At 40.2% G+C, this 26,158-nt stretch overlaps 1 protein-coding gene across 7 annotated transcripts in view; it reads left to right on the top strand.

Annotated features, from left to right (window-relative positions):
* Positions 1-26,158, top strand: part of BIRC6 (baculoviral IAP repeat containing 6) — a 168,878-nt gene that overhangs the window by 23,656 nt on the left and 119,064 nt on the right. For all 7 annotated transcript variants that reach the window (XM_072140848.1, XM_072140851.1, XM_072140850.1 and 4 more), the window contains exons 2-15: positions 390-571; positions 1,015-1,152; positions 2,796-2,989; positions 4,365-4,476; positions 4,928-5,010; positions 6,547-6,769; positions 6,863-7,032; positions 7,452-7,510; positions 8,061-9,455; positions 15,899-16,048; positions 16,165-16,390; positions 20,672-20,832; positions 23,971-24,102; positions 25,947-26,078. In XM_072140848.1, coding sequence (XP_071996949.1) covers positions 390-571; positions 1,015-1,152; positions 2,796-2,989; positions 4,365-4,476; positions 4,928-5,010; positions 6,547-6,769; positions 6,863-7,032; positions 7,452-7,510; positions 8,061-9,455; positions 15,899-16,048; positions 16,165-16,390; positions 20,672-20,832; positions 23,971-24,102; positions 25,947-26,078 — 3,357 coding nt within the window. The remainder of the gene's footprint in view (positions 1-389; positions 572-1,014; positions 1,153-2,795; positions 2,990-4,364; positions 4,477-4,927; positions 5,011-6,546; positions 6,770-6,862; positions 7,033-7,451; positions 7,511-8,060; positions 9,456-15,898; positions 16,049-16,164; positions 16,391-20,671; positions 20,833-23,970; positions 24,103-25,946; positions 26,079-26,158) is intronic.

The following is a 26,158-nucleotide window of genomic DNA, read 5'->3' as shown; positions in this document are numbered from 1 at the left end:
TGAACCACTAATTATTCACAGGAAGAAAACAATGAAGCTTCCTGTTAAATGAAAACAAGCAGCGATCTAGAAAAGCATGAGGAATGGACACAAAGTATATTGGAAAATGTGTCTTGTTTGTGTACTGATAAGTTGGCTAAAAGCAAACTGCCCCTTTTTGGCCTTCTGCAGACAGGACGCTGCTGGGAGTCTCCTGCTCCAGCCACTTGTTCAGCAAGTCATTACAGGATGTGGTGATGTAGTAGGGAGTAAACATGGCCAGTCTCCTGGAATTGTAATTGTGAAACTTTCATGCTTTTGCATTAGAATACCTCAGTATTTGGTATTGTCACGTTACTACCAATATTTCAACCTTGCTTTTTTTTTTTTTTTTTTTTTTTTTTAAACAGGAAAGCCAGGCGTTCGGGTGAAGTGTCAGTATTTTCCAACTGTGGATAAAGTAATCTTTGTGGATGACTATGCAGTGGGATGTCGGAAGGACCTTAATGGCATTTTATTATTAGATACCGCGCTTCAGACTCCAGTCTCAAAGTCAGATGATGTAGTCCAGCTTGAGTTGCCAGTTACGGAGGTAAGTGCATCCATGTTTCATCCATGTTCCCATGTAGCAGCTTCTGATAATCCTAGATCTTTTGTAGTTCCACTTCAAGTGTAGAAAAGGAGACGGAAGATGCTTTTTCTGTCTGCTACTTGTCTCTTTATAATACTCTTGTACATCTTAGGGTTAGATATTCTTGACGTCAAAATGGTGCCATGGTATTAGGGAGGACAAAAACCCAGGAGTTGACATTGGTGTGTATGAATACAGCTATAGAAAATACTCTAGTCATTCAGATGAGTGAACTCTCATGTTATATTAAGATGAGTTGAGTCCACCACAACAGGAGCAGCTTTCCATGTCTGCCTTATCATTCAGGCCCAGAGGGGGGTTATCTGTGTTCTCTTGTTTGGCCACCTTTCATGTTCTCATTTTTATATGGATACACAATAAAATTTTCTGTGGTTTATTTCCAGGTGCAGCAATTGCTATCGGCTTGTCTGGAGAAGATAGATGTATCTAGTGCAGAAGGCTATGATCTGTTTATTATGCAGCTCAAAGATGGCTTTAAAAATACCTCACATGAGACGGCAGCAAATCATAAGGTTGCCAAGGTAAGAACCTGTGATCATGTCATGGGTTTCTATTGAAGGAAGCATTTGATTATAACTCCTTGCCAAAACACGTGGGGGAGATTTATCAGAACAGCTGCATGAAAAATGAAAGAGGAGCTCTGATTGGTTGCCATGGGCAACTTAAACGGTTTTACCACGAATGCTTCTGATAAAGCTCCCCAGCAGTGTACATGTACCCTGTGCTGTGGAGAATTTATTACAAGGTAAAAAAAAACTACCTTGTACGTTAAGTGTGTACTTAAGTTGAATTTGTATGCAAGTCAGAATGGGTAGATTTCACATTTGTCGCTCCAAATGTCCTTGTCCTTGTGACAATAGGATTTGTGCTGTCATGGGAATGAAGATTATCAATAAAGCTTCATTACAGACATCTTACAGTTGATCATTACATTCTGAGACTAAAGTAAAGCATTCAGAGAGGTCCGTCTGTAAGTTGGGGTTCTGATATGTTGGTGGTTGCCATAACAGTGGCTACCAACTTGTAGATGGTTTATACCACAAATAATACAGAAGAGTATAGTAAAGAAGCATACTTGGCAGATTTATTAAATGTGTCTCAATGTTAAGACAATGCCCTGTTAGACTAGGCAGTCTCATACTGTGCCGGATTATCTTAAACAAGTTCCATTACTGCTATATGTTTGCTGTAAAAATGGGGTCTTATCTTAGGTGAATACAGAAAATATGTTTTCAAAATATTTCCATCTGTCAGTACAAACTAAGGCTCCTTTCACACGAACGTATGGGGGACGTATATACAGCAGACTTGTATACGTCCCCATACACTTCTATGGCCTCATGGAGCGGTACGGTGCAGCACTGTACCGAACCGTACCATTCCGTAGCCCATAGAAAGATAGGACATGTCCTATCTTTCTACTGAATACGGCGCTGTGAATTCCTATGGGGAGGGGGTGAGCAGTGCTAATCTCCTGCTCCTCTCCCCGTCGTACTATAGTACGGCAGTCATACATCGTGTGAATGTGTAGCCCAACGCTGCATTTACAGAATTGTTGTGGGATGTATATACGTCCCCCGTAGGCTGGCAATGGATGCATGGATCAACACACATGCAGCACCGTACCGCTCCGCATACGGGGAAAAGACAGGACAGGTAAACCCTATCACTCTCCATGGTGGCGGACATGCATACGTTCGTGTAAATGCAGCGTAAGGATAAAGCTGAAAAGTGTGAATGTTTGCCATAAATCGGCAGTTTAGGCTTTGGAGGACATCAGGAGGACCTAGCTCCAGTCATCACAAGGGAAGAGACTTTATCATATGCCATCGACAAGCATTGGTGTATATTAAATGTCTCCCTAGGTTCCTATTACAGTTTAGTCCTCCTTTTTGTTATAGAAGGTGTTATGGCACCTTGGTGCTCCAGTGTTTGCTTTTCTAAATTTTCACATTGTTTTTCCAGTGCATTTTTTTGATTCTAGTGTACACAAATTCCAGTAAAGTTCAGATAATACATTTGCTTTCATCAGCTGCTCAGAATGAGAACATCGGGTGTCATATCATGTATTTGAGAATTCAAATGGAAAAAAAAAACCTTTTGGAAAATCATGTGTTGCAATATCACAGAAATGTAATGTGTATGTAAAATTTCCTTTCTCCAGTGGGCCACTGTCACATTTCATCTTCCTCATCATGTGTTAAAGTCGGTAACTGGTGCCATCGTAAATGAGCTAAAGAAGATAAATCAAAACATTGCTGCACTGCCTGTAGCATCCTCTATAATGGACCGGCTATCTTACCTGTTACCTAGTGCAAGGCCTGAGCTTGGTGTGGGACCTGGGCGTTCTGTAGATCGGTAAGTTTTAGTACTCATTCAGACTGGCATATGCTTTAACTGATTTATTTATTTATTTTTTTATATACTTTTTTCACTTTTTGCTTTACTTAATTGACAACTGTCTAAATTTAGGCTCAGTTCACTGTGTTTCCCTTTGTCGAAAAAAGTAAAGAATAAAGGTTTATCGGAGTTTTAACTTGTCACTAAAAATTTACGTTGATGTCAACCGGATTTTAAACAGATACATTAAACATCCATTCTTCACTTTTTTAACAGAGGGAAGAAACTGTAGTGTCAATTTAGCCGTGTACATATCACACAGCTTTACACTAGATGCTTTCTAAACAGATTTTTACACACGCTGATGTGTTAAAGTCTGTGTATAACACTAGTCTACATGAATTGAGGATATAGGTTAGGCATTAGAAACAAGACATATATCCATATTAAGATGCAGCACAAAGTACAGTACTTCATCATGACCTACAGAGCCAGAGATATTGGCAGGTAAAGTCCTAATTGGGAATACAAGCTGCAGCCTAATTAAGCATGATAAACAATGGGCACTTACCCATAGGTCTCGGCACTGTAGCTGTGGTGAACTTCTTATATTTGTTATCCATGAGCTCCTTCCTCCTTCCTCTTGTTTTTATGTATTCATTTTTGAATTTTATACAATTACAATAAATTTAAACTAAATAACAAAACAAGCTACAAAGTATTCTTTTCTTTTCTGCAGTAGGGCAGTATCAAGTATAATCATATTTATAACGGCCAATATATTCAAGCTTCTAACATCAACTTTTAAAATCTGCAGATGATCCAAATGGGCTCTTAAAGGCATTATCAGAGCCTCTCCTTGCTGTTACGATTTCAACCTTTCCCCTTCTCCTTTGGCACCACTCTCTTCCCCCGCCTGCTTTAATCTCTCCCAGAGGGAGGGGAGAATTTCTACTGTACGGTGTGACAGCCTGTGAAGCTACAACATTGAGTGGCTCTTGTAACGTGTTTCCCCAGAGTCTTTTAGGCTCATTAGCATAATTGTAAAAGTTAATTTTAGAAGGGGGCCCAGAATAACGGATATATTACCATAACCAGTCTGAGTGCTTCTGATTTATCATGTATCATTTTGATGGTAGATTTCCTTTAAAGTGATACCACAATCATTTTCTGTAGAACAACCCCCTGCCTGTCAGCATGACTCTTCTCTTGCAAAAGATGACGGTTCTCCCCTCTTTTTCGCAAGAATTTGTAGGAGATGGTGTTATAGAAAAGACACATTATGCCCTTCCTGAGGATGGGGTAAAAGCTAGTGGCAGGTTTCTTTTAAATAAAGCAGACTATTGGACATCACATCTGGACCCCATGAAAGTATCTTTTATTTGTCTGCTAGGTCCTTGATGTACAGTGAGGCAAACAGACGGGAGACCTTCACTTCTTGGCCACATGTTGGCTACAGGTGGGCTCAACCTGACCCTATGGCTCAAGCAGGTTTTTACCATCAGGTAAGTTATAATTTATTGGGTGACATTTATTAGGGCATATACCCTAGGGTATTTTTTTTTTTTTTTTTTTTAAGCCCTGAAATTGCAATTCCTTGCTAAAAACTAGGCACTGTGATTATTTCCGCTTTTATGCCACTTCCACGGCAAGTGCTCAATGAGTGGTGTGAAGGAAGTGTGGGCTGGTGTGGGGCGTTCCTCCTCTGCACATGCACACCCGGTATAGCCTGTGAGCGTTGAGGCCTAAATGGTCACAAGTAATAACAGCGTTCTACTGCATGTCGGACTTTGGCTAAGAATAGTATGCAAGCACAGCCGCCTGCCCAATATATCACAAGGTCGCAGCCTCCTGATGTAGCTGTGGTGCAGGGCTTACATCCTCTGCCGATGCATGATAAATGACCCCCACTGTATCAGTAATCCTGTTATGAATTTTTTTCTTTTGTTTTTGCAGCCAGCATCCTCAGGGGATGATCGAGCCATGTGCTTCACATGTAGTGTGTGTTTAGTTTGCTGGGAACCTACAGACGAACCATGGCAAGTGAAAATACATTTTGTTCTCAAAATAATTGTTAATGGATTATTTTAGTTTTAGTCACTACTTTGACCTAGTAAGTAGTGGTTTTGTAGTTGATTTTATTTATCCTTTATTCATTGAACACTTATAAGTACATCTTGGTTTAGTTTATTCTGAGTAAGAAACTTTTTGATTCTGGTTGATGTATAATCACAATATCTAACTGCCTTGATATGAGATAAATATTTTTATCTAGAGGCCTATAGAGTAGACTGCATGTACAATATTCCAGGAATTGTCATCTTTTTCTTCAAGCTTTACTAGAATGACTAGGATGTTGTACATTCTTAAAACCCCTAAACAAAATTTGTTTTTTTTCCCCACTTTTTCGATCTGATCTCCCCTTACACTCCTTTCTTATTACTATTAAAACATATGTAAGAAAACCATAAATGCAAGGGAATCTAGCCAGTCCCATCTTCCCGTTGTCACTGTCCTGTATTTGTGTGTAAGATGGCTGACTGTATAGGGAGGTGCAGTTTCCATTTGTCTATAGTAGAGCAATGAGGCCTTTAAAGGGAACCTGTCATCAGAAATTGGCCTAATAGACCACTTCCAGTATGTTGTCAAGCTGCTGAACAGCTTCTAGATCATGTTTCTTTTATGAACCAGCTTGGTGGCATTGAAATCAAGCTTTCCTTGCACCTGAACATCACATCCCATGTTATTGACATCGTGTGCTGGACTTCCGGAGATCTTATCAATGATGCCCCTGGAGGCAGGACCATCAATTACAGTGAAGGGGGCATTCTGAGGCGGGGAAAGCTTGACTTTAGTGTTAAACTCTCCACCTCCTTGATGTCATAAAACCAATTTACATCTCATTTCAAAGTTGATTTTCTGGATAATGCCACCACATTAGGCCATGAAAGAAACATCTAAAAGCTGCTCAACTGCTTGACAACATACTGCTAGTGGTTTATTGGGTCAATTTCTGATGACCGGTTCCCTTAAAGTCCCTTATCAGTCAATCTCTAGCCAAAAATGTAACAGATTGTCAAGATTATGGCTGGCCAAACAACATCGATGGTGGTTAGCCAAACAATTATTCACCTGACTGCTATTTCCCACTTGCATGCTTGGCCTGGACTGGCTGTGTGCATTTACACAAACATCATCTTGCAGAAAAGCCACGAGCTCCACATATAAATATTCATTAGATGGTTTGCTAGTCCCCCTAAAATTGGTAGGTCTGGCAGACTTTTTGTTTTCTGTATGATGTCTACAGGACTGTGTACTTACAAGCAATATTTCTATATAATGCAGGGACTCCCATCCCCTGCTCTGTGCAGCCCCTATGTTTGTGCCACCATACGGCATGTTTATACGGGCTGCTCACCTTTGTGTAAAACACCCCTAAGGTGTATAATGTATTACTGGGTTTAATGTTCCATTGAATGCACAGTCACTTTTCTGGTTATGTAACCATGTAAGCAATCAGGTGGTAATGCTTATTAAGAACATTTTGAAGAGCTTTTGTTTTTCCCCCCTTCAAGGTCTGAACATGAGAGACATTCCCCAAACTGCCCGTTTGTGAAAGGTGAACATACTCAGAATGTACCCCTCTCGGTTACTCTTGCTACATGTCCTGCCCAGTACCCCTGCACAGATGGCACAGATAGGATATCCTGTTTTGGGGTGGGGAACTGTCCACACTTTCTAGCTGCTGCAACAAAAAGAGGAAAAATTTGTGTGTGGGATGTATCTAAGCTTATGAAGGTATTAAATCTACAATTCCATGTATAATCAATAACTAAATGGTATTATGTATATAATGTTGTTGTGTTTCATGTTTTTTACTTGTTTCTTAAGGTGCACTTAAAATTTGAGGTAAATCCCTATGATCCTGCCATAGTGCAGCTCCTAGTTCTTGCTGGTGACTCGAGTGCCACCACCACCACGGTGGAGACCCGGAGACCAACACTCGCTTGGTTGGAGGATTCTTCCAGCTGTTCAGATATCCCAAAGTTAGAGGGAGACAGGTACTATATCCATATTTTTATATTTTTGTTATTGGATTTATTACTTTAGCTTTGAGACAACCAAGGGGAAAAGTGCTGAGCAATCAAAGTAAGTGTGTAGGGACTATAGCGGCAATTTTGTCTTCCATGCATTGCACACAGAAAGTAAAGGAGAATTGAGCCTTTTAACTTTGTTTCAGCTGTTAAAGTGACACATGGTCATATTTGGTTTATGAATCCCAGACCTTGCGGTTTCAGACTACCACACTGTAGTCCCTACGTTCCCAATAAACAGCAGCGCTGAACTGGAATCCCTGCTGATACAAAGTGAATAATACTTTGGAAGACCTGTTGGCCTTTACTTATCTTTTGTGCAGTTTAGTGTGAACTCTTAAGATTCTGTTGTTTTGCACCTAAAATGTTAAAGTATTTTATTTTAGTGATGATTTGCTTGATGATTCGGATAGCGAAGAGCGATCGAGATCTGACTCAGTAACAGGTACGTTATACAGTTGTAACTTACCCCCTTGCTCAGAGAGAAAAATCTTATAAGCTTACCTCGGTCCCATGCTTTCTGTGCCTGTGCAGAGAAGCCACTGAAGTATACCCTGGTTTCACTGCACATATGCTGTAGGTATGGCACAAACAAAATGAAAAGGTGGTCTACTGCTCCAGCTTCATTGAAACACGGCGCAGGCCGCACCAGAGACTTCTCTTTGAGGAGCTCTAACATGGCGATTTGGGATCCTAATCCACATGTCCATAAGGACCTTTAAAATGATTCCCTTTTAAAAGCTTTTCTGTAAACCACCATTTCACAGGTGCCTATGATATAACTTTATAAATAAAAAGCCTTCAAGTTATCACAGCTGGTTAGTTGCTTTGAAAGCATAAGGGTCTATGGTACCTGCCTGTGAAAATATAGAAAGGAATTTTAGAAACTTTCATAACTTTTTATTATACAGCAATTTACTTGAAACCCCATTTAAGTTTAGATATATTTGGCTGTTGTTAACTTGTATTCTCATAGTGGTTTTTGTGTTTCACAGGACACACTTCTCAGAAGGAGACTCTAGAGATGAGCCTGGATGTCACTGCTCTTAGTATACTGCAGCAGCCAGAGAAGCTACAGTGGGAGATTGTGGCAAATGTTCTGGAAGATACTGTAAAGGACTTGGAGGAACTGGGAGCAAATCCTTCTTTAGTTAGTTGTAAAAATGAAAAGACCAAGGAAAAACATTTAGAACAGCACAACATTCCCTTTCCTTGCTTACTGACTGGTGGTGTATTGATGTACAAGTCCCCGGTCTCCTCCCCCACAAGTAGCAATTCTCGCAGGTCACTTGATGCTTTAAACAGGACTCCAGGCGAGAGCTCCTCAGAGCAGGGCTCCACTGACAATGAATCTGGCACGAACTCTGATCTTAACTCTCCTTTGGTGAAAAGGACGCTACCCGTTTTGCTGCTTTACAGCATTAAAGAGTCCGACGAAAAAGCAGGGAAACTTTTTTCTCATATGAACAATATTATGAGTAAAAGTCTACACGATGATGGTTTTACTGTCCCACAAATCATTGAAATGGAACTTGATAACCAGGAGCAGTTGCTTCTTCAAGACCCCCCTGTCACATACATCCAGCAGTTTGCTGAGGCCACAGCTAGCCTGACATCCCCTGATACAGACAAGTGGACTTCTATGGTCCCAAAGCCTGGGACACTGGTACAGTGTATGCGGCTGCCTAAGTTTGCAGAGGAGGAAAACCTCTGTGTAGATTCCATTATTCCTTGCTCTGATGGTGTCCATCTTTTAATAGGTTTACAGAAATGTTCTGCAGAGTCCTTGAGTGCAATAAATCAAGTAGAGGCCTTGAATAATTTAAACAAATTAAATTCTGCTCTTTGCAGTAGGAGGAAAGGAGAAGCTGAGCGTAGTCTCAGTGGTGTGAATGGAACAAGTATCAATGTTATCCCTTGTGAGTCTTCAGCAGATGTTCATGATCCTTTAATTATTCAGCCAGTCCAGAGAAGTGTGAGCGGTGGATACTTGTTAATTTACAAAATGAACTACACTACCAGAATAGTGACTCTGGAGGAGCAGCCGGTCAAAATCCTGCATATTAAAGATCCTCAGGATGCCATTACCTCACTAATTCTATTACAGCCTGATATTTTAGATAATAGGGAGGACGACTGTGAGGAGTCTTCAGAAGACGCCCCACTCGCTCCTAAAAATCCTGCTGCGAAAGAGAAAAAGTCAGAGCTGCATAGTCTAGGACATTTGGTGGTCACAACGCAAGGTGGATTTGTGAAAATTTTAGATCTTTCAACATTTGAGGTCATGGCTAAAGTGGACCCACCTAAAAAAGAAGGCGCAGATGATGTTGACCCATTTGTTTCTGTTGTCTACTGCTCTGGGACTGACAGATTGTGTGCCTGTACTAAAGGTAAGAATGAATATTGAATACGCAGAGCCTGTTCTCATATGTTTATCAAAGAATAAAATGCTCAATTTTGTGTATAAAGATTTATATTAGAAACTTAGAGGTAATCAGTCTTCAATTATGACCAAAATAAACTGCAAACCTTGCTAGGTAGAGGCACTGCGGAGCTGTTGGTTTAAAAAAAAACAAAAAAACCTAAACCCTTTAAAGGGAACCTGCTCCAAACCTAATCAAAAACAGTGCCATCCTCTGTAGACAAGTAAGTTAGGGTAGGGTACTATCAGTATATCTTATGATTGCAGTCCTTTAAGGGGTTTAACCAGGTTTTCTACTCCTCAAAGTTCTCTGGGTTGGTCTTTCAATCTGAAGAGCTTCCTGCTCTTTGCAATAAACTAAAAACATGATATAGTTCCTATTTGTAGCACATTGAAGGAGCTTGTATGAAAGACCAACCCAGAGCCTGTGAAAGGGCTGCAGAGCAGGATTATAACTTCACTTTTTACTGTCCTGACACTACTAACAAGACGAGAGGTATGGTTACACAGATTACCGGGGCTGCTAACCAACACTGTCTGCAACTTTGTATGGTCTGCTATTTTGTGGTAGACTCCTGCCACATCCAACTTTTTGGGTGCTGGATGTATTTGGATATAGACCACGGAAGATTTCAATTCTAACTAGAAGACAACATTTTGGGAAAATAATATATTTTTGGCATAATAATATTTCCAAAACTTTTGGAGTGGGTTCACTTGCCTAAATAGACTGGATCAAGGTCGGCATAGAAGAAGAGGCTTAACACATGTCCGTTTGGTCTGACAAACTTGTGTCTTCGGGATTTACCGGCCTGAACCCGTCCGTTCAGCAGTTTGATGTTCAGGCCAGCGAATCCTGCACGTGCGCACACAGTGAGCTTATTGGAACTAGTTCAGTTAACAGTGTCTAGATATCTCACAGCTGAGTGTGCGCTCACACTTGGCTTTCACAATGGGGGACATTTACTATGGTGTTTCCGCCAGTTTTGTGGCGCTCTCACCACATGTTCTGCTCTCAGACCTATTTATTAGTTGGCGGCGCCAGAAAAAATGCCTTTTTCCGCCTGCTCCGACTCTTCTCCGAAAAGGGGCGTGGCTTTGGCGGAGTGGAAACTCAGACACAATTAATATGTGTCGCAGCCCTTTTTGGGCTCTGAAAACTGGCGGAAAGTAGACCAAAAGAAAACTGGTCTAGCAGGGACTGTTGGACACATTTCTGGTGCTCGGGACAGATTTTGGTCCCAGGGACAGAAAATGGTCTCGGCGCCAGAAATGTCTCTGCACAGCTACACAATATTAAATGTGTATCTTCTTTCCCAGAGCAGGTCGGTAACAAAGCCAGTGCAGACACCGACACTTTATGTAAATGTCCCCCATTGCGTTTTGAAACAAAATTCAACAGCTGGGGAGAGGAGATTGGCTTTATGGCATTGCATTTTAAAAACTGTGTTAATGGTATGTTAACGCTTTACATGGAGGTAACTTAAAATCAATGTTAACGTAATGCAATTAGGCAAACCTTCCTTCCACAGCTGATGAATTGCTTTTCAGAATGCAATGTAAATGCCTCTGTTGAACGCACCCTGGGGAGTAAAGTATATAATACTAGTGCCTGCAATTACTAGACAGCCCAGGTCCAAGAATAGAAAACAAGATGTCAGAAACGCATCATAGGAGACGAGAACTGATGCAGCATTTTAAATGGGCATACCCCTGGTAAGGCAAAGGACTTATAGAAGAATGCATAGAAAGGCTAGTGCTATGGTCCTCCTAGCGTGACAATGGACGTTTGCTATTGGGCAAAGCCCTGCCCCCAGGCGTTTGCAAATGTCTTGTAAATGCAAACGTCACCTGTGACCACAGCCATTCAGTGCTGTCACACAAAGTGCTTTGACTCAGTTTAAAAATGGAATTACATGGAATCGCCCGATCGCATGTGGCCTCTTTGAGGCTGAATAACAAATTATTTTAATTAAGTTTTAAAGAGTAATTTACGTGGCAAAAACATGAGCAATAAGCATTCGCAGTGAGCATGATGAAGTCTGACCGTGGGGTAATTTTGTTCGGATGCAGCCTTGGTCTCCTGCTACGTTTTTTTTCTGGCAATGCTTGATGCGTCACAATTTACTGCCGCACCGTGGACCAACACATGATACATCCCTCCTACCCCCTTTATTTGTATGACCTGCCATGTACTGATTGCATCCATTTACATCATGATCCAGTCCCTTCCATGTAAAAAAACCTCTCTCCCCTCCAACATACAGTCCCATAAAAAAAAGTTATTCTTCCCTTTAAAGGTTAACAAACAGTGATCTAGCAGACTACAGTCTGTGCTGATATTGCAGCTCAGCTGTAAAAAAAAATTATATAGTTGAGCTACAATACCATGCATTACCTGTTTATAGAAGGCAGCAGACATGTTTGTCAAATTCTAGCCAAACACTTTAAATACACCAACAGGCAAAACTAAAAAAAAAATTTTCCTGACCAACATACAGTGCTACATATAAGGCATTATGTGAATCCATCCAACATAGTTCTATGTAAATACAACTCTCTAATTCCCAAAATCCCCTAACATGCAGGCCCATTATTTTGTAACGGACACCTCATAGCTGCACCCAGAGAAGCTGCTTTACTTAAACCTACCATTACAGATCTACCTACTAAGGTTGGTTACTGGCAGGTTATTGTAATGTAGTGTAGCCTAATGCTTTCTGTAATAAAACTTTGTTCTCCAGAACTTAAACTTTGCCTATACCGTACATCAGATTAAAGTTCCATTAACCCCTTAATGCCGAAGCCACTTTTCACCTTCCTGACACGGCCCATTTTTTCAAATCTGCCCTGTGTCACTATAAATGGTTATAACTTTGAAACGCTTTAACAAGCCAAGTGATTTTAGAATTGTTTTCTCGTGACATATTGTACTTCATGTTAGTTGACAAATTTTGGTGGTATGCTTTGCATTTATTTATGAGAAAATCAGATATTTGGTGAAAATTTGGAAAAATTCTCGTTTTTTGGAACTTCAAAATGTTCTACTTTTTCCACACGTAGTCATAACAGCAAAAAAACTTACCGTATAAGCCGAGTTTTTCAGCACAAAAAAATGTGCTGAAAAACACTAACTCGGCTTATACTCGAGTCACAAAGCTAAAAAAAAAAAAAATCTAAACTCACCTTTTCAGCGGCCGCGCGAGTCTTCTATGCGATCCCTCTGGCTGCGGCACCAGGTCAGAGTCACTGACTGCAGCCGGCACACACTGTGATGTCAGCGCTGCGGCTGACGTCAGAGCTGCGCGCAGCACGGACCTGGCACCGCAGCCAGAGGGATCGCATAGAAGACTCGCGCGGCCGCCGAAAAGGTGAGTTTCGATTTTTTTATTTTTTATTTTTTTTTTAAATTAACTGTCCGGCTCCATAACGGGCCGGGGATCCGGCTCTTTAAGAGGGCACAGGGGCTGGTGGCTACAAATTGGGGCAGGGGGTTAAAGGCTACATATAGGTGGCAGGGGCTGACAGGCTACATATAGGGGGCAGGGGGTTAAAGGCTACATATAGGGGGCAGGGGCTGACAGGCTACATATAGGGGGCAGGGGCTGACAGGCTACATATAGGGGGCAGGGGCTGACAGGCTACATATAGGGGGCAGGGGCTGGCAGCTATATACTACTGGGGGCTTGGTGGCTATATACTTAGGGGGGGGGGGGCTGTGACCAATGCATTTCCCACCCACGGCTTATACTCGAGTCAGTAGGTTTTCCCAGTTTTTTGTGGTAAAATTAGGGGCCTCGGCTCATACTCGGGTCGGCTTATACTCGAGTATATACGGTAATAACCAACATTAACCGAATGTCTACTTTATGTGGGCATGGTTTTTTATGCATACTCTTATTTTTGTAGGATGTTATGGGCCTTTGAACGTTAGGTGCGATTTTTCACATTTTCATAAAAACCGCGAAATCCTGCTATTGAGGGACCTGCTCAGGTTTAAAGTCACTTTGAGAGGCCTAAATAAAAGTAAAACCACATAAATTACCCCATTATAGAAACTACACCCCTCAACGTACATAAAACAACTTTTATGAAGTTTGTTAACCCTTTAATTGTTTTACAGGGGTTAAAACAAAATCGGACACAATTTTGAAAGTACATTTTTTTGGGCTAAATTAATGAGTTTTTCAAAAAAATGTACAAATTCTCAGTGGATAAAATACCAAAACGCTCCACAAAATTTGATACCCAATCCCTCCCGCATATAACAATACCACATATTTGGTGGTAACCTGCTGTATGGGCACACGCCAGGGCATCGAAGGGAAGCTGCGCCATTCAGAGCAGATTATGCATTGTCACTTTTTATTGGCTATACAATCCTTTGTTTTTTTTTTTAGCAATTTGGACATATAAGGGCTTATTTTTTGCGACATGAGATGCACTTTACAAATACTTCATTTTAGTGGGTCATTAGCTTATTGATGAGATTTTATTAACTCTTGAATGTATGGTTGAAAAGAAAATTGTCCATTTTGGTTTCCTTTCTTTTTGCATTTTTGGGGGGTCATACACCGTACACTAAAAATACTATATTATCTTTATTCTACAGATCACTACGATTACGGTGATACCTCATTTATATAGTTTTTCATTTATTTTTACAATTTTACTGGGAAAAAAACTAATATAGAGGAAATCTCATTTGTTTCTGCATCGCCATCTTTTCGAAGACGTAACTTTAATATTTTTTTGTTGACAGAGCTAGTTTAGGGTTTATTTTTTACGTGTTGAGTTGTCTTTTAAATTGATACCATTTTGGCGCACAACTTTTTTTGATCACTTTTTAGAACATTTTTGTGAAGAGATTTTATGAAAAATTTACATTTTTGGCGAGTTTTTCGGGTTTTGTTTTCACGGCGTTCACCGAGCGGGCCCAATAATGTTTGAGTTGTACGGATTGTTACGGACGTGACAATACCAAATATGTGGGGTTTTTTGGCGATTGTGTTTTTTTTTCACTTTATTGCAGTATAAAGTATAGGTAATGTTTGTGTTTAGGGGACTTTAACTGTATTTAATTTTTATTAAAAAAGGTTTTTGTTTTTAACTGTGTTTTATCACTTTTACAGGTAAGCTTGAACAAGCGATACACTGATCACTTGTTAAAGCTATTCTTCACCTTACACAGTGTAATGTAACACACTGAGCATGCTGCACATGCTCAGTGTTACAGCCGGGTCCTGCCAGAAGGCAGGACCCGGCTCACGGAAGGAGGATCGCACAGTCCCCGGGGCTGCGATCGGAACAGCGGACCCCCCCCCCCTGGTAAGCGCCGAGAGGGGGGTCCAATTCTTCTCAAATGCCCCTTGCACGCCGCGGTGTGTTAGGGGTTAACACCCTCGATTGGAGAAATCTCAGATCGCGGGTGTTAGAGGTGGGTGTCAGCTATGATATATAGCCGACACCCGCAGATTCTGGCCCCGGCTCCGTTCAGGAGCCGGGGCCAGAAGCTTGACGTAATAGTACTGCATTTTGCGGGAACGCACCTCCCGCCATGCAGTACTATTACATCAAATGTCGGGAAGGGGTTAAGAGGCTACTAAGCTTTGGAGAAGCCATAGCTTTCGCTCCACAATATAGCTACTCAACGCTCTTAACAAAATTTGCATATACAGGCAGTCCCCGGGTTACGTACAAGATAAGCTCTGTAGGACTGTTCTTAAGCTGAATTTGTATGCAAGTCGTAACTGTAAACTGTATAATTGTAACCCCAGTCAGTTTATTTTTTTTGTTCTCTGTGACAGTTGGATTGTAAAAATGTTGGGTTGTCAAAAGAAGCTAGCTAACCAATAAAGCCTCATTGCAGACACCTTTGATAACTGTAACAGCTGATCATTGTAGCCTGGCGTTAAAATACAGTAAATTACCAACATCCAGAGGTCCGTTTGTAACTAGGGGTTGTTTGTAAGTCGTGTGTTCTTAAGTAGGGCACTGCCTGTACATAAGATTTAAAGTTTCATTAATTTCTGGGCACAAAGTTCTATTACAAAAAGCATTAGGCTACACCACATTACAGTAACCTGCCCCGATCTACCTTAGTAGGTGGATCTGTGATGGTAGGTTTTTACTATGGCCTATTCATTTCTGAAATAATAACGTTTAGTTATGCTTTAGAGTATCCTCTGTAACTTGAAAAACCATAAACTGGTGCTGGATGTCAGTGGTTTGCTTCTCTCTCCCAGAATACAAAGGATTGTTTCCAAAGAAGCCAGAAGGGAATATGTCTCTTATAATAAGGAAAAATTTATGCAGTTTGGATAATGGCCTGAAGTGCATGTACAACTTCGTGTTCGCTTTTTTTTTATAATATTTTTTTTTTTTTTTTTTTTTTTTTTTTTTTTTTTTTAGGTGGAGAACTTCATTTTCTCCAGATTGGAGGCACTTGTGACGATCTAGATGAAACCGATATTCTCGTAGATGGATCCTTAACAAAGGCCGTAGAGCAGTTAACAGAAGGCATCAAGCCCTTGTCAAACCCTTCTAGTCCTGGCATCACAGGTAGGTGCACATATATGTAATGTCTCCACGTTTGGAATATGGAATTCGATGCACGTGCATGGGAGTTTTTTTTTTTGGCTAAAATCTGTCTTGTAATTTGAACATTTTTCTTTCAGGTGTGGACCTTCTAGTAGAGCAACCATTTTCTTTGGAAATGTTGACATGCTTAGTTGAATTAACCCGTTTTGAGACTTTAATCCCGAGGTTTTCTGCAACTGTGCCGCCTTGCTGGGTGGAAGTCCAGCAGGAGCAACAACAAAGACGCCATCCACAACATTTACACCAACAGCACCATGGTGATGCTGCCCAGCACACCCGTACCTGGAAGCTGCAGAATGACAGGTATTATCCCACTTCAGATAAACCCCCAAATCACATCTGACTGGGACCCTAAAGTACCACAGAGTACTCACTTGTAGCATTGTTGCACATACTTCTCACGATACAATGGGACTACAGGAGATGGCTGGTCTAATATACACATCAACATTGTATTCATGTGGAGCCTTTAAAGACTTCAGCACTCATTATAAGAAGGGTATCAAGCAATAATGTAGTGCCACACTAAAAGATGCCTCCTATTCTTAAGTTTAACCCCTTCCCGACATTTGACTTGATAGTACTGCATCGCGGGAGGTGCGTTCCTGCAAAATGCAGTACTATTACGTCAAACTTCTGGCCCTGGCCCTGGCTCAGCGAGACCGCGGCTTGTCAGGGGTTAACACCCGCGATCGGAGAAATCTCCGATCGCGGGTGTTAGAGCCGGGTGTCAGCTATAATATATAGCCGACACCCGGCTCTAACACCCGCGATCGGAGATTACTCCGATCGCGGGTGTTAACCCCTGACAAGCCGCGGTCTCGCTGACCGCGGCGTGTTAGGGGCATTTGAAAAGAATCGGAACAACTACCCCCCCCCCCCCCGGCACTTACTGGGGGTGCGGTGGATCTGCTGCTCCGACCGCAGGACCCGGCTGTAACACACTGAGCATGCGCAGCATGTATTACACTGTGTAAGGTGAAGAATAGCTTGAACAAGTGATCAGTAGATCGCTTGTTCAAGCTAACCTGTAAAAGTAAATAAAAAAAAGTTAACATTAAATAAAATCATTTTTTAATAAAAAGAATTAAAGTTAAAGTCCCCTAAACACAAATATTCCCTATATACATGCAATAAAGTGAAAAAACCACAAAATCGCCAAAAAACCCAACATATTTGGTCCGTAACAATCCGTACAATAACTCAGAAACATTATTGTACCCGCTCGGTGAACGCCGTAAAAACAAAACACGAAAAAATCGCCAAAAATGTTAATTTTTCATAAAATCTGTTCACAAATGTTCTAAAAAGTGATCAAAAAAAGTTATGTGCGCCAAAATGGTACCACTTAAAAGGACATCTCAACACGTAAAAAATAAGCCCCAAACCAGCTCTGTCAACCAAAAATTATTATAGTTACGTCTCCGAAAAGATGGCGACGCAAAAACAAATGATATATTAGTTTTTATCCAGTAAAATTGTAAAAATACAATTTTATAAATGAGGTATCACCGTAATTGTAGTCACCTATAGAATGAAGTAATATAGTATTTTTAGTGTACGGTGTATGACCCCCCAAAAATACAAAAAGAAAGTAAACCAAAATGGACAATTTTCTTTAAACCCATACATTCAAGAGTTAATAAAATCTCATCAATAAGCTAATGACCCACTAAAATGAAGTATTTGTAAAGTGCATCTCATGTCGCAAAAAATAAGCCCTTATATGTCCAAATTGCTAAAAAAAAAAACAAAGGATTGTATAGCCAATAAAAAGTGACAATGCATAATCTGCTCTGAATGGCACAGCTTCCAGTCGATGCCCTGGCGTGTGCCCATACAGCAGGTTACCACCACATATGGGGGATTGTTATACACGGGAGGGATTGGGTATCAAATTTTGTGGAACGTTTTGGTATTTTATCCACTGAGAATTTGTACATTTTTTGAAAAACACATTAATTTAGCCAAAAAAAAATGTACTTTCAAAATAGTATCCGATTTTGTTTTAGTTAACAGTTTTGGTGAACAGACTTCATAAAAGTTGTTTTACGTACGTTGAGGGGTGTAGTTTCTATAATGGGGTAATTTATGGGGTTTTACTTTTATTAAGGCCTCTCAAAGTGAGTTGAAACCTGAGCAGGTCCCTCAATAGCAGGATTTTATGTTTTTTATGAAAATGTGAAAAATCGCACCTAACGTTCAAAGCCCCATAACATCCTACAAAAATAAGAGTATGCATAAAAAACCACGGAGGTATAAAGTAGACATTCTATGTGGAAAAAGTAGAACATTTTAAAGTTCAAAAATAGAGAATTTTTCCAAATTTTCACCAAATATCTGATTTTCTCATAAATAAATGCAAAACATACCACTAAAATTTTTCAACTAACATGAAGTACAAAGTGTCACGAGAAAACAATTTTAAAATCACTTGGATATGTGAAACTTGGAGCGTTTCAAAGTTATAACCATTTATAGTGACACAGGGCAGATTTGAAAAAATGGGCCGTGTCAGGAAGGTGAAAAGTGGCTTCGGGGTGGAGGGGTTAACCTATAAAGTGGCTACCTTTATTTTACCCTCTGCAGCCTTGATATTGTGATGGCTAGTACTAAAACTTAAAGGGATATCGCCATATTTTTGGCTAATGATTTAGGGCGGCTTCACACACAGGAAATCTGTGTATTATATCGATAGTGTTAGGAGTCCGGTCCCAAAAAGTGGGTTCAGGCAGTGAAATTGGGCCCTGTGCAGTACGTGGCTCCAGGACTGTACTTGGTTAGTGGGAAGCTGCCCTAATCCACAGGATATGTCATAAATACATGATGGTAGTGGGTCCTATCCTGTATTTATGCACCTGTGTCATGGCATTATTTTGGTCTCTTTATGATATATTTTATATACAGCTGCTGCGTTAGGTACATGAAGGTTCTATAGCTTTAAATTGAATTTGATTGCAAGTGAGAACAGATATTTATTTTGACTACAAATTTAATTTTTTTTTTTTTTGTCCATATGACAATTGTTTTTCAAAATGGGGTTCTCATCGAAATGGGGATTAAAAACAAAATATTATTGCAAACACCCTTGACAATTAACAGTTTACAATATTTATATATAATCTACAAGCCCAGTGTTTTTAAGGCAGGGACTGCCTTTTATAAGGTTTTCATAAAGGATTGCAGTGTCTATAAATGCTGGGAGATTCTTCCTCATCTGACTTTTAAGAAAAAATGACTTAATGGGGAAAAATGTAAGGATCCTCAGCAGCCCAAAATATACTCGTCTCTGGACTAATTGGTATGTGTTATAACAGTTGTCATTACATAATTCTAGTATTGTCCAAGAAGGCAAACGAAGAAAAAATATTAGATTTGGGGAAACCACAAATGTGCTTCTAGAATATCCTACCCCCACTTCACGTACCCCCGGGGTCTATGCGGAGCTTGACAGGCAGTTAAACGACTGGGTGAAAGTCCTTAGCTTTATTAAACTGATGTAGTATTAGGGTGAAACTGAAGATAAACAGGAATGTACAAGCTATTAGAATAGTAGAATAAAATAACAGGAGCATGTTCCATACATAAGATTAGCATATAGCAGGAAACAAGCTGATACGTATACAGTCTGGGACCAAACATGTACGACCATGAGGTTTGGCCTATTTGTATAACCTTTGTTATAAGAAGTGTAATGTATAGATCTGTTATTGCACAGAGTGGCCCTATAACTGCTAGTAGCTAGAGATTCTTATAGACAGTCTCCTTACCGGCTATACTACAACAAGGGTTAAGATGGATGAATATAGGTCTTTTATAGGAGAACTGCCCTTCTCCTACCCACAATCCTTTGTATCTGCTGGTGGGTGGGGAAAACAGAATGTAAGTAATTATTAACTTTGGCCATTAGATGGCGCCTGCAAACAAACCTATGTTCATAATGGACAAAATTATGAACATCATTTTAACCTGCATAACATTTGCCAGTGGGCAGCACATAGTTTGAATGAGAGAGAGAGAAATCTCAGCTGCACGCCATCACACAGGAATCCATGATGGCTGCTCTGACCCCAAGTCAGAAGTTACAGGGTCGGATCTAGTGACAACTGAAATTGTGGACAGCAGTACTGATAGAAACATAGTGGAATTATATCTGTGAAATGCTGTATTTTTGTTAACCGTGAATTGGAGAATGTCTGTCTTATTTTGTTATCCTGAGTATATTTAAGAAAATTGTCTTCGTGGGAATACCCCTTTAACATGTATCCCTCAATTTTCTAATCCAGATTCATTTGTATTTCTGCTCACACTTTGTCTTTTACCAGCCAGTAACAGAAATGTTTCTGGATAATATAATTAAAGTCCTGGGTTACGCATCCACAGACTTACGAAGACTAAAAATGGGGACAGTCGTGTGACCACCTTATTGTGTGATCTGAGCCCTGACGTTCTGATGGCAGGAGGGTTAAATGACGTGAGGCTGTATAATAATAATAATGACAGGTTAATTATTTTGGGTTTTACCATGTCATTGCATTTTTGTTATACTTTTCTGTTTACATTTAGTTTTTCTTTTGTCCTCAGCACTAGTTGGGATGAACATGTCTTTGAACTGGTCTTGCCAAAAGCCTGTATGGTGGGACACGTTGACTTCAAGTTTTTACTGAACTCCAACATCACCAACATACCACAAATCCAAGTGACGTTGTTGAAGAACAAAGCACCAGGATTAGCTAAAGTGAATGGTAAAGTTCATAATTCCTAACCTTTTTCCATTTATGTGTATACATCCTTCTCAAAGTTGTGGGATGAAAGAGCTTGTCGAGGATGCATTTATGTACAGAAGCCCAGTTACTAGGACGGTAAATAGGGTTTCATCAATACCTTGATGTCACTTCAGTATGCGTAACACTCCTCCCAAAAAAATACATATAACGTTCTATAGGGGAGCAGTTTATGCAAGGATCAGTCCTCGGTCTGCCAGTTTTAATAAATTCTTGCATAAAGGATGGCAGTTCCAATGCATTATCAAATCCATGCAAACAGTGGTTATTGTACAAAGAGGGGAAAGGGCCCAACATGAGGATGTAACCCACTGTATGAGCACAAAAAGACACTTATTTTCTCTAAAACTACAGATTACTGCTATCTGGATCACAACCTAATGGTGTTTTACTTGTGAGCTGGTTCACTATCTGTTAGACTCCCTTTAAAAGGGGTTTCCTTGATTGAACATAATTTTACCATTGGGCCCTGTTGGTGTAAAAATACTTGCCTTATTCCTTACCTGTGCTCCAGGGTGGCACCTCACGTCATAGGCACTGGTTCACTGTGCTGTCATATCAACAACATGCTCTGCTATAACATAGACCAAAGCCTGTAGTGGGAGCACTCTGTTGATTTATCTTCACCACTGAGCCCCTGTATGCTGACCGAGGCTGGGTATGATTACAGGTGTCACATTTGTACCTGAGGCAAGGACTGAAGTATCAGTTCGTACTCTATACATCACGTGGGGACAATAGTAACATAAAATGTTTGATACTTGCTGCTCCAGAGCTTATTGACTACAGGCAGTCCCCGGGTTACATACCAGATCGGGTCTGTAGGTTTGTTCTTCAGTTGAATTTGTATGCAAGTCGGAACTGTATATTTTATCATTGTAATCCCAGCCAGAAATAAGAATCAGGATTAACATTTAAGCTTAATTACAGACACCTTTGATAACTGTTATAGCTGTTTATTGTAGCCTAGGACTAAAGTACAATAAATTATCAATATCCAGAGGTCCGGTTGTAACTAGGGGTCGTATGTAAGTCGAGTGTTCTTAAATAGGGGACCACCTGTATTGTCTCTCTCCATAAGCCCTCTTCATAGAGACATGGGTTTTTTTGCCTATTGATTGCCACCATCTTTGTTTGATCATCGTTCCCCGTAAAAATTCTAATTTCCCCACTTTCCCGATTACTGATATAAAAATAAACAAGTAAAATCCTAAACATGTAAGGTATCAGTGTCCCAAACTGTCCGGTTATAACCATTATTATATTTTAATAAACTGGAGTTTAACCTCATAACGAAAAATGTCCAGAAGGTCTTTTGCAAGATGTAAAAAATTGAACACATGATGAAAAGTTCATGCAGTCCTCAAAATGGTAGTAATATAAAAACGATGCCCTACACAACTCCGTGTACCGAAATATGAAAAATTTAGTGACTGCAGGAGATGGCGAATTGAAGGAAAAAAAAAAATTTTCATACACAAGGTTTCAATTTTTTACAATGTATTAAAATACATAAAAACTTGAATAAATTTAGTATCCCTGTGATTGTACTGATCCAAATAAATAAAGTAGCGGTGGTGGTTGGAGCACAATGTGAAAATTGTAAAAACTGTACACGCAAGAAAATGGCGCAAATGTGTTTTTTCATCTATTTTCCCCACATTTGGATTTTTTTTCTAGCATCCCAGTAAAAGGCATGGAATAATAAATACATTGACTAAGGATACAATTTGTTACACAGAACTAAGCCCTCATACAGCTCTCGACATGGGAAAAATGGAGAAGTTATAGTTTCTCTCTCCACCTTCTAAAATCTAACAATAAAAGGCTGCGTTATAGAGAGTTGCAGCTCAGCTGTATAGATATCAATGAAGCATAGTTGCAGTACCGTGCTCTACCCGTGGCGAGATGAGGAGTTGTTTTTGATGAAAGCAGCCACGTTTTTCAACCTTATGACCACCCATTTAATCTTGAAGTCTTGCCATATTATCAAACCCTTGATAACCTGCGCAGATTCACAGGTTTAAACAGACCACAGGTTTCGTGTTTTACATAATTCCATACATTCTCAAATGTAAGAGCGTAAATAAATGGTTTACCTTGCTTATTTTTGTAATACATTTTCATTGAATTTCTTTTTTACCTTTTTTGTTTGTAATTTATTTGCGTGGCTTACAATTCGCCATAAAAATAAGCTACCTATCCTGGCTGACTAGTTACTCCCCTGGCCCCTTACAAGCTCAGAGTAGCTGAGTGTGCATGTTGAGAGATTTCTCATGGGGCATTTCTGAAGGTTTGAGTAGTGACTGGTTTCTATTGCCCTCAGTAAGGATGCAGAAGAGGAAGCGGTTGATGGAGTCTGTATACTTGCTGTTAATATGCACACCCATCGCACTGCTATTTTAAGTGGTCTTCACCGGAGACCAATAGGTTGCTACGTTTTATCTAGTATTGGCACCTGGTGTCCTCCAACTTAATGAGCTGGGTTAGGTTTGATTCATGGTGTTATTGTGTGTCTGAGTTTTTTTTTTTCTTTCACTCAAGCCATTTTTGCTTATGTTTTCTCTTCCTGGTTTTGGTAATTTCTCATGGATGCCTTGCTGACCCATTCTTTTCAGTGAGCTGCTTCAGTTTTTTTTTCCCCACTCATCAGTAAAATTTCTCGGGGGGGGATGAGACAGAAGTGCGAGAAAGCAGATTGAATAGAGTGCTTTTCTCTTCCTGGCTTCAGTGATTTTTCAGATAACTTCTTGAACCAATCTTTGTGTTCATAAACCAAAATGGCTTAGGTGAAAAACTACTGATTAGAAAATGCGTGATAGAGCCCTTGGGGTATCTTTTATCTTAAATATTGATAGGTCTCGAGGCACTGTCTAAGATGTAGGACATTGTACCGAGCAGAGTGGAAGGCTTTCTACTGAAGCCTGGGTTCTCCCAGATCACCTTGCCTGGGTCTGTCTGTAGTATGAGAACTATTCCCGTTTTAAAATAAATCTGTTAATGTGGTCATTTGCTGATAGGCCTTTTTATTCCATTGCACAGAGAGAGCACATGTTTGTGGAACTCTACAAAATATTATTTGTTTTCTTCCCATTCTAGAGACGCCAGTTGATAGACACATATCCTTTCCTCTGTCCCAAGCCTTCAATGTTGAAGTGCAGAGAAATGGAAAGCCTACTCTGGTGGATCTGAATGACGACATGCAGAACATGGATGTGGAGGATTCGCAGTGTAAGTATTTCTATCAGTCGGTCCATGAACCTGAGTTTCATACTCTGGTTGGGAAAAGAATATTAGTCTTTTGAGAACTGCATAATACAATAGGTCATTTAAAGGAAACCTACATCAGGAATACACTGAGTTATTCCTGACGGTAGATTTCTTTGTCCCTTCTAAGCCCTACACTGTCTTTACTTTTATCTTTTCTATATAACTTTCTTTTGTATGTAAATGAGGTTATTGCTCCAGCCAAGCGCTAAGGCTAGCGCCCTGTAGCCTCTGAAGTCTTGCTTCCCGTCATGTCTTCAACTATTTAGCCTCTGCTCAAGTATACCCAGTAACGTCTGAGTCTCGGTAGTGCAATAGGGAACGAGACCCACGTTTTGCATGTATACGCAGTTAAAGTTCGTGTGAACACAGGCGTTAGTGCAGCTCTCGATGATAGAAGTTCTTCTATCTGTAGCTAAACAGTAAGGCCCCTTCTCCACTGGCGTTTTTCACGCGCGAGTTCTGCGCGTGCATTTGACGCGCAGAACTTGCATTGCACTCTGTCCCATTGTATTCAATGGGTCTTTCTTCATTTGCGTTGTTTTGCACGCGCATGCTTGCGTTCGTTTGCACGCGCGTCAAAATCGCAGCATGCTCTATTTTTGCGAGTCACGCGCAATTTTCACGCCCCATTCAAGTCTATGGAGATGCATCAAGAACGCATTGCACTCGCAATCATTGCAAGTGCAATGCGAGTGCAATGCGTTTTAAACGTAAGGGTTGCTAGGTGACCAGAATAACAGTATTTCCCCTGCTCGCGAACGATCATTTAATTAAAAAAACACAATGAAGAACAGTGAAGAATAGAATAAAACCAGTGAACACAGTGAAAACAGTGACCACAGGATCATTTAAGAGAAAAACACAGTGCAGAACACAGTGCAGAATAGATTACAGATGTTCGGCACATCTGCTTACTTGTCGGGAGATACGTGCGGAGCGGTGCGAACAAAATAGCATGTGAAGAACAATATATATGTGTGAAGAAGACATTGCAGATGTATGGAAACATCTGCAATGTGTTCTTTACACACATATATATTGTTCTTCACATGCTATTTTGTTCGCACCGCTCCGCGCGTATCTCCCGACAAGTAAGCAGATGTGCCGAACATCTGTAATCTATTCTGCACTGTGTTCTGCACTGTGTTTTTCTCTTAAATGATCCTGTGGTCACTGTTTTCACTGTGTTCACTGGTTTTATTCTATTCTTCAATGTTCTTCACATCTGCTAACTTGTCGGGAGATAATATACGCGCGCAACAGAGAAGAATAGATCGCAGATGTTTGCAACTTATCAGAAGACATTATTTTTCAATTAAATAAAACATTTTATTCCCGAACCTTGGTCCCTTTGAAAAAGTCCCATTGACTTAAAAAACGTGCGTGAAAAACGCACCGAAAACGCAAAAAAACGCGAACAAAAATGAAACAATAACGCAGCAAAAACGTCAGTTTTTCACGCATTGCACCCTGACGTGAAACGCAACGCTAGTGTGCAAGAGGCCTAAGTCAGTGTAATACCTATTGGAGTCTTGAAACTTGACCAGGGAATTGTCACAAACCATAGACACTTAGCAGAAGATGACTGTTTCCAAGGTGTAGAGCTGGGTGATATCTACATCACAGGCAACTCCCGTCATGGCTGGTTATTTTCTGCTACCACTTTTATGTTCAGTCTTTTGAAAGTTTTTGCAATAATAGAATTATTTTGTGCATCCATTTTTTAACACTTTCGTGTTTCATAAAGTAGTTTGTATGTATTTTTAACTTTAATATAAATACTTTTTTTTTTTTTTCTGATTCAGGCTCAAGGTTATGCCCATTTTTAGAAGAACACAAAGAAGACATTTTATGTGGTCCTGTGTGGCTCGCTAGTGGTCTTGATCTTTCGGGACATGCAGGAATGTTGACCTTGACAAGTCCTAAGCTGGTAAAAGGTAGGACTGCAATAACTTTACCCACATATGCTAAGGCTTGTCGAAAACCATGGCCGTTTATAAATGTATATAATGTTTAT

This window comes from Engystomops pustulosus, chromosome 3 (genome assembly GCF_040894005.1).
Source record: "Engystomops pustulosus chromosome 3, aEngPut4.maternal, whole genome shotgun sequence".
NCBI lineage: Eukaryota > Metazoa > Chordata > Amphibia > Anura > Leptodactylidae > Engystomops > Engystomops pustulosus.
Note: the sequence above shows the minus strand (reverse complement) of the source record. Positions and strands in the feature narration are given on the sequence as shown.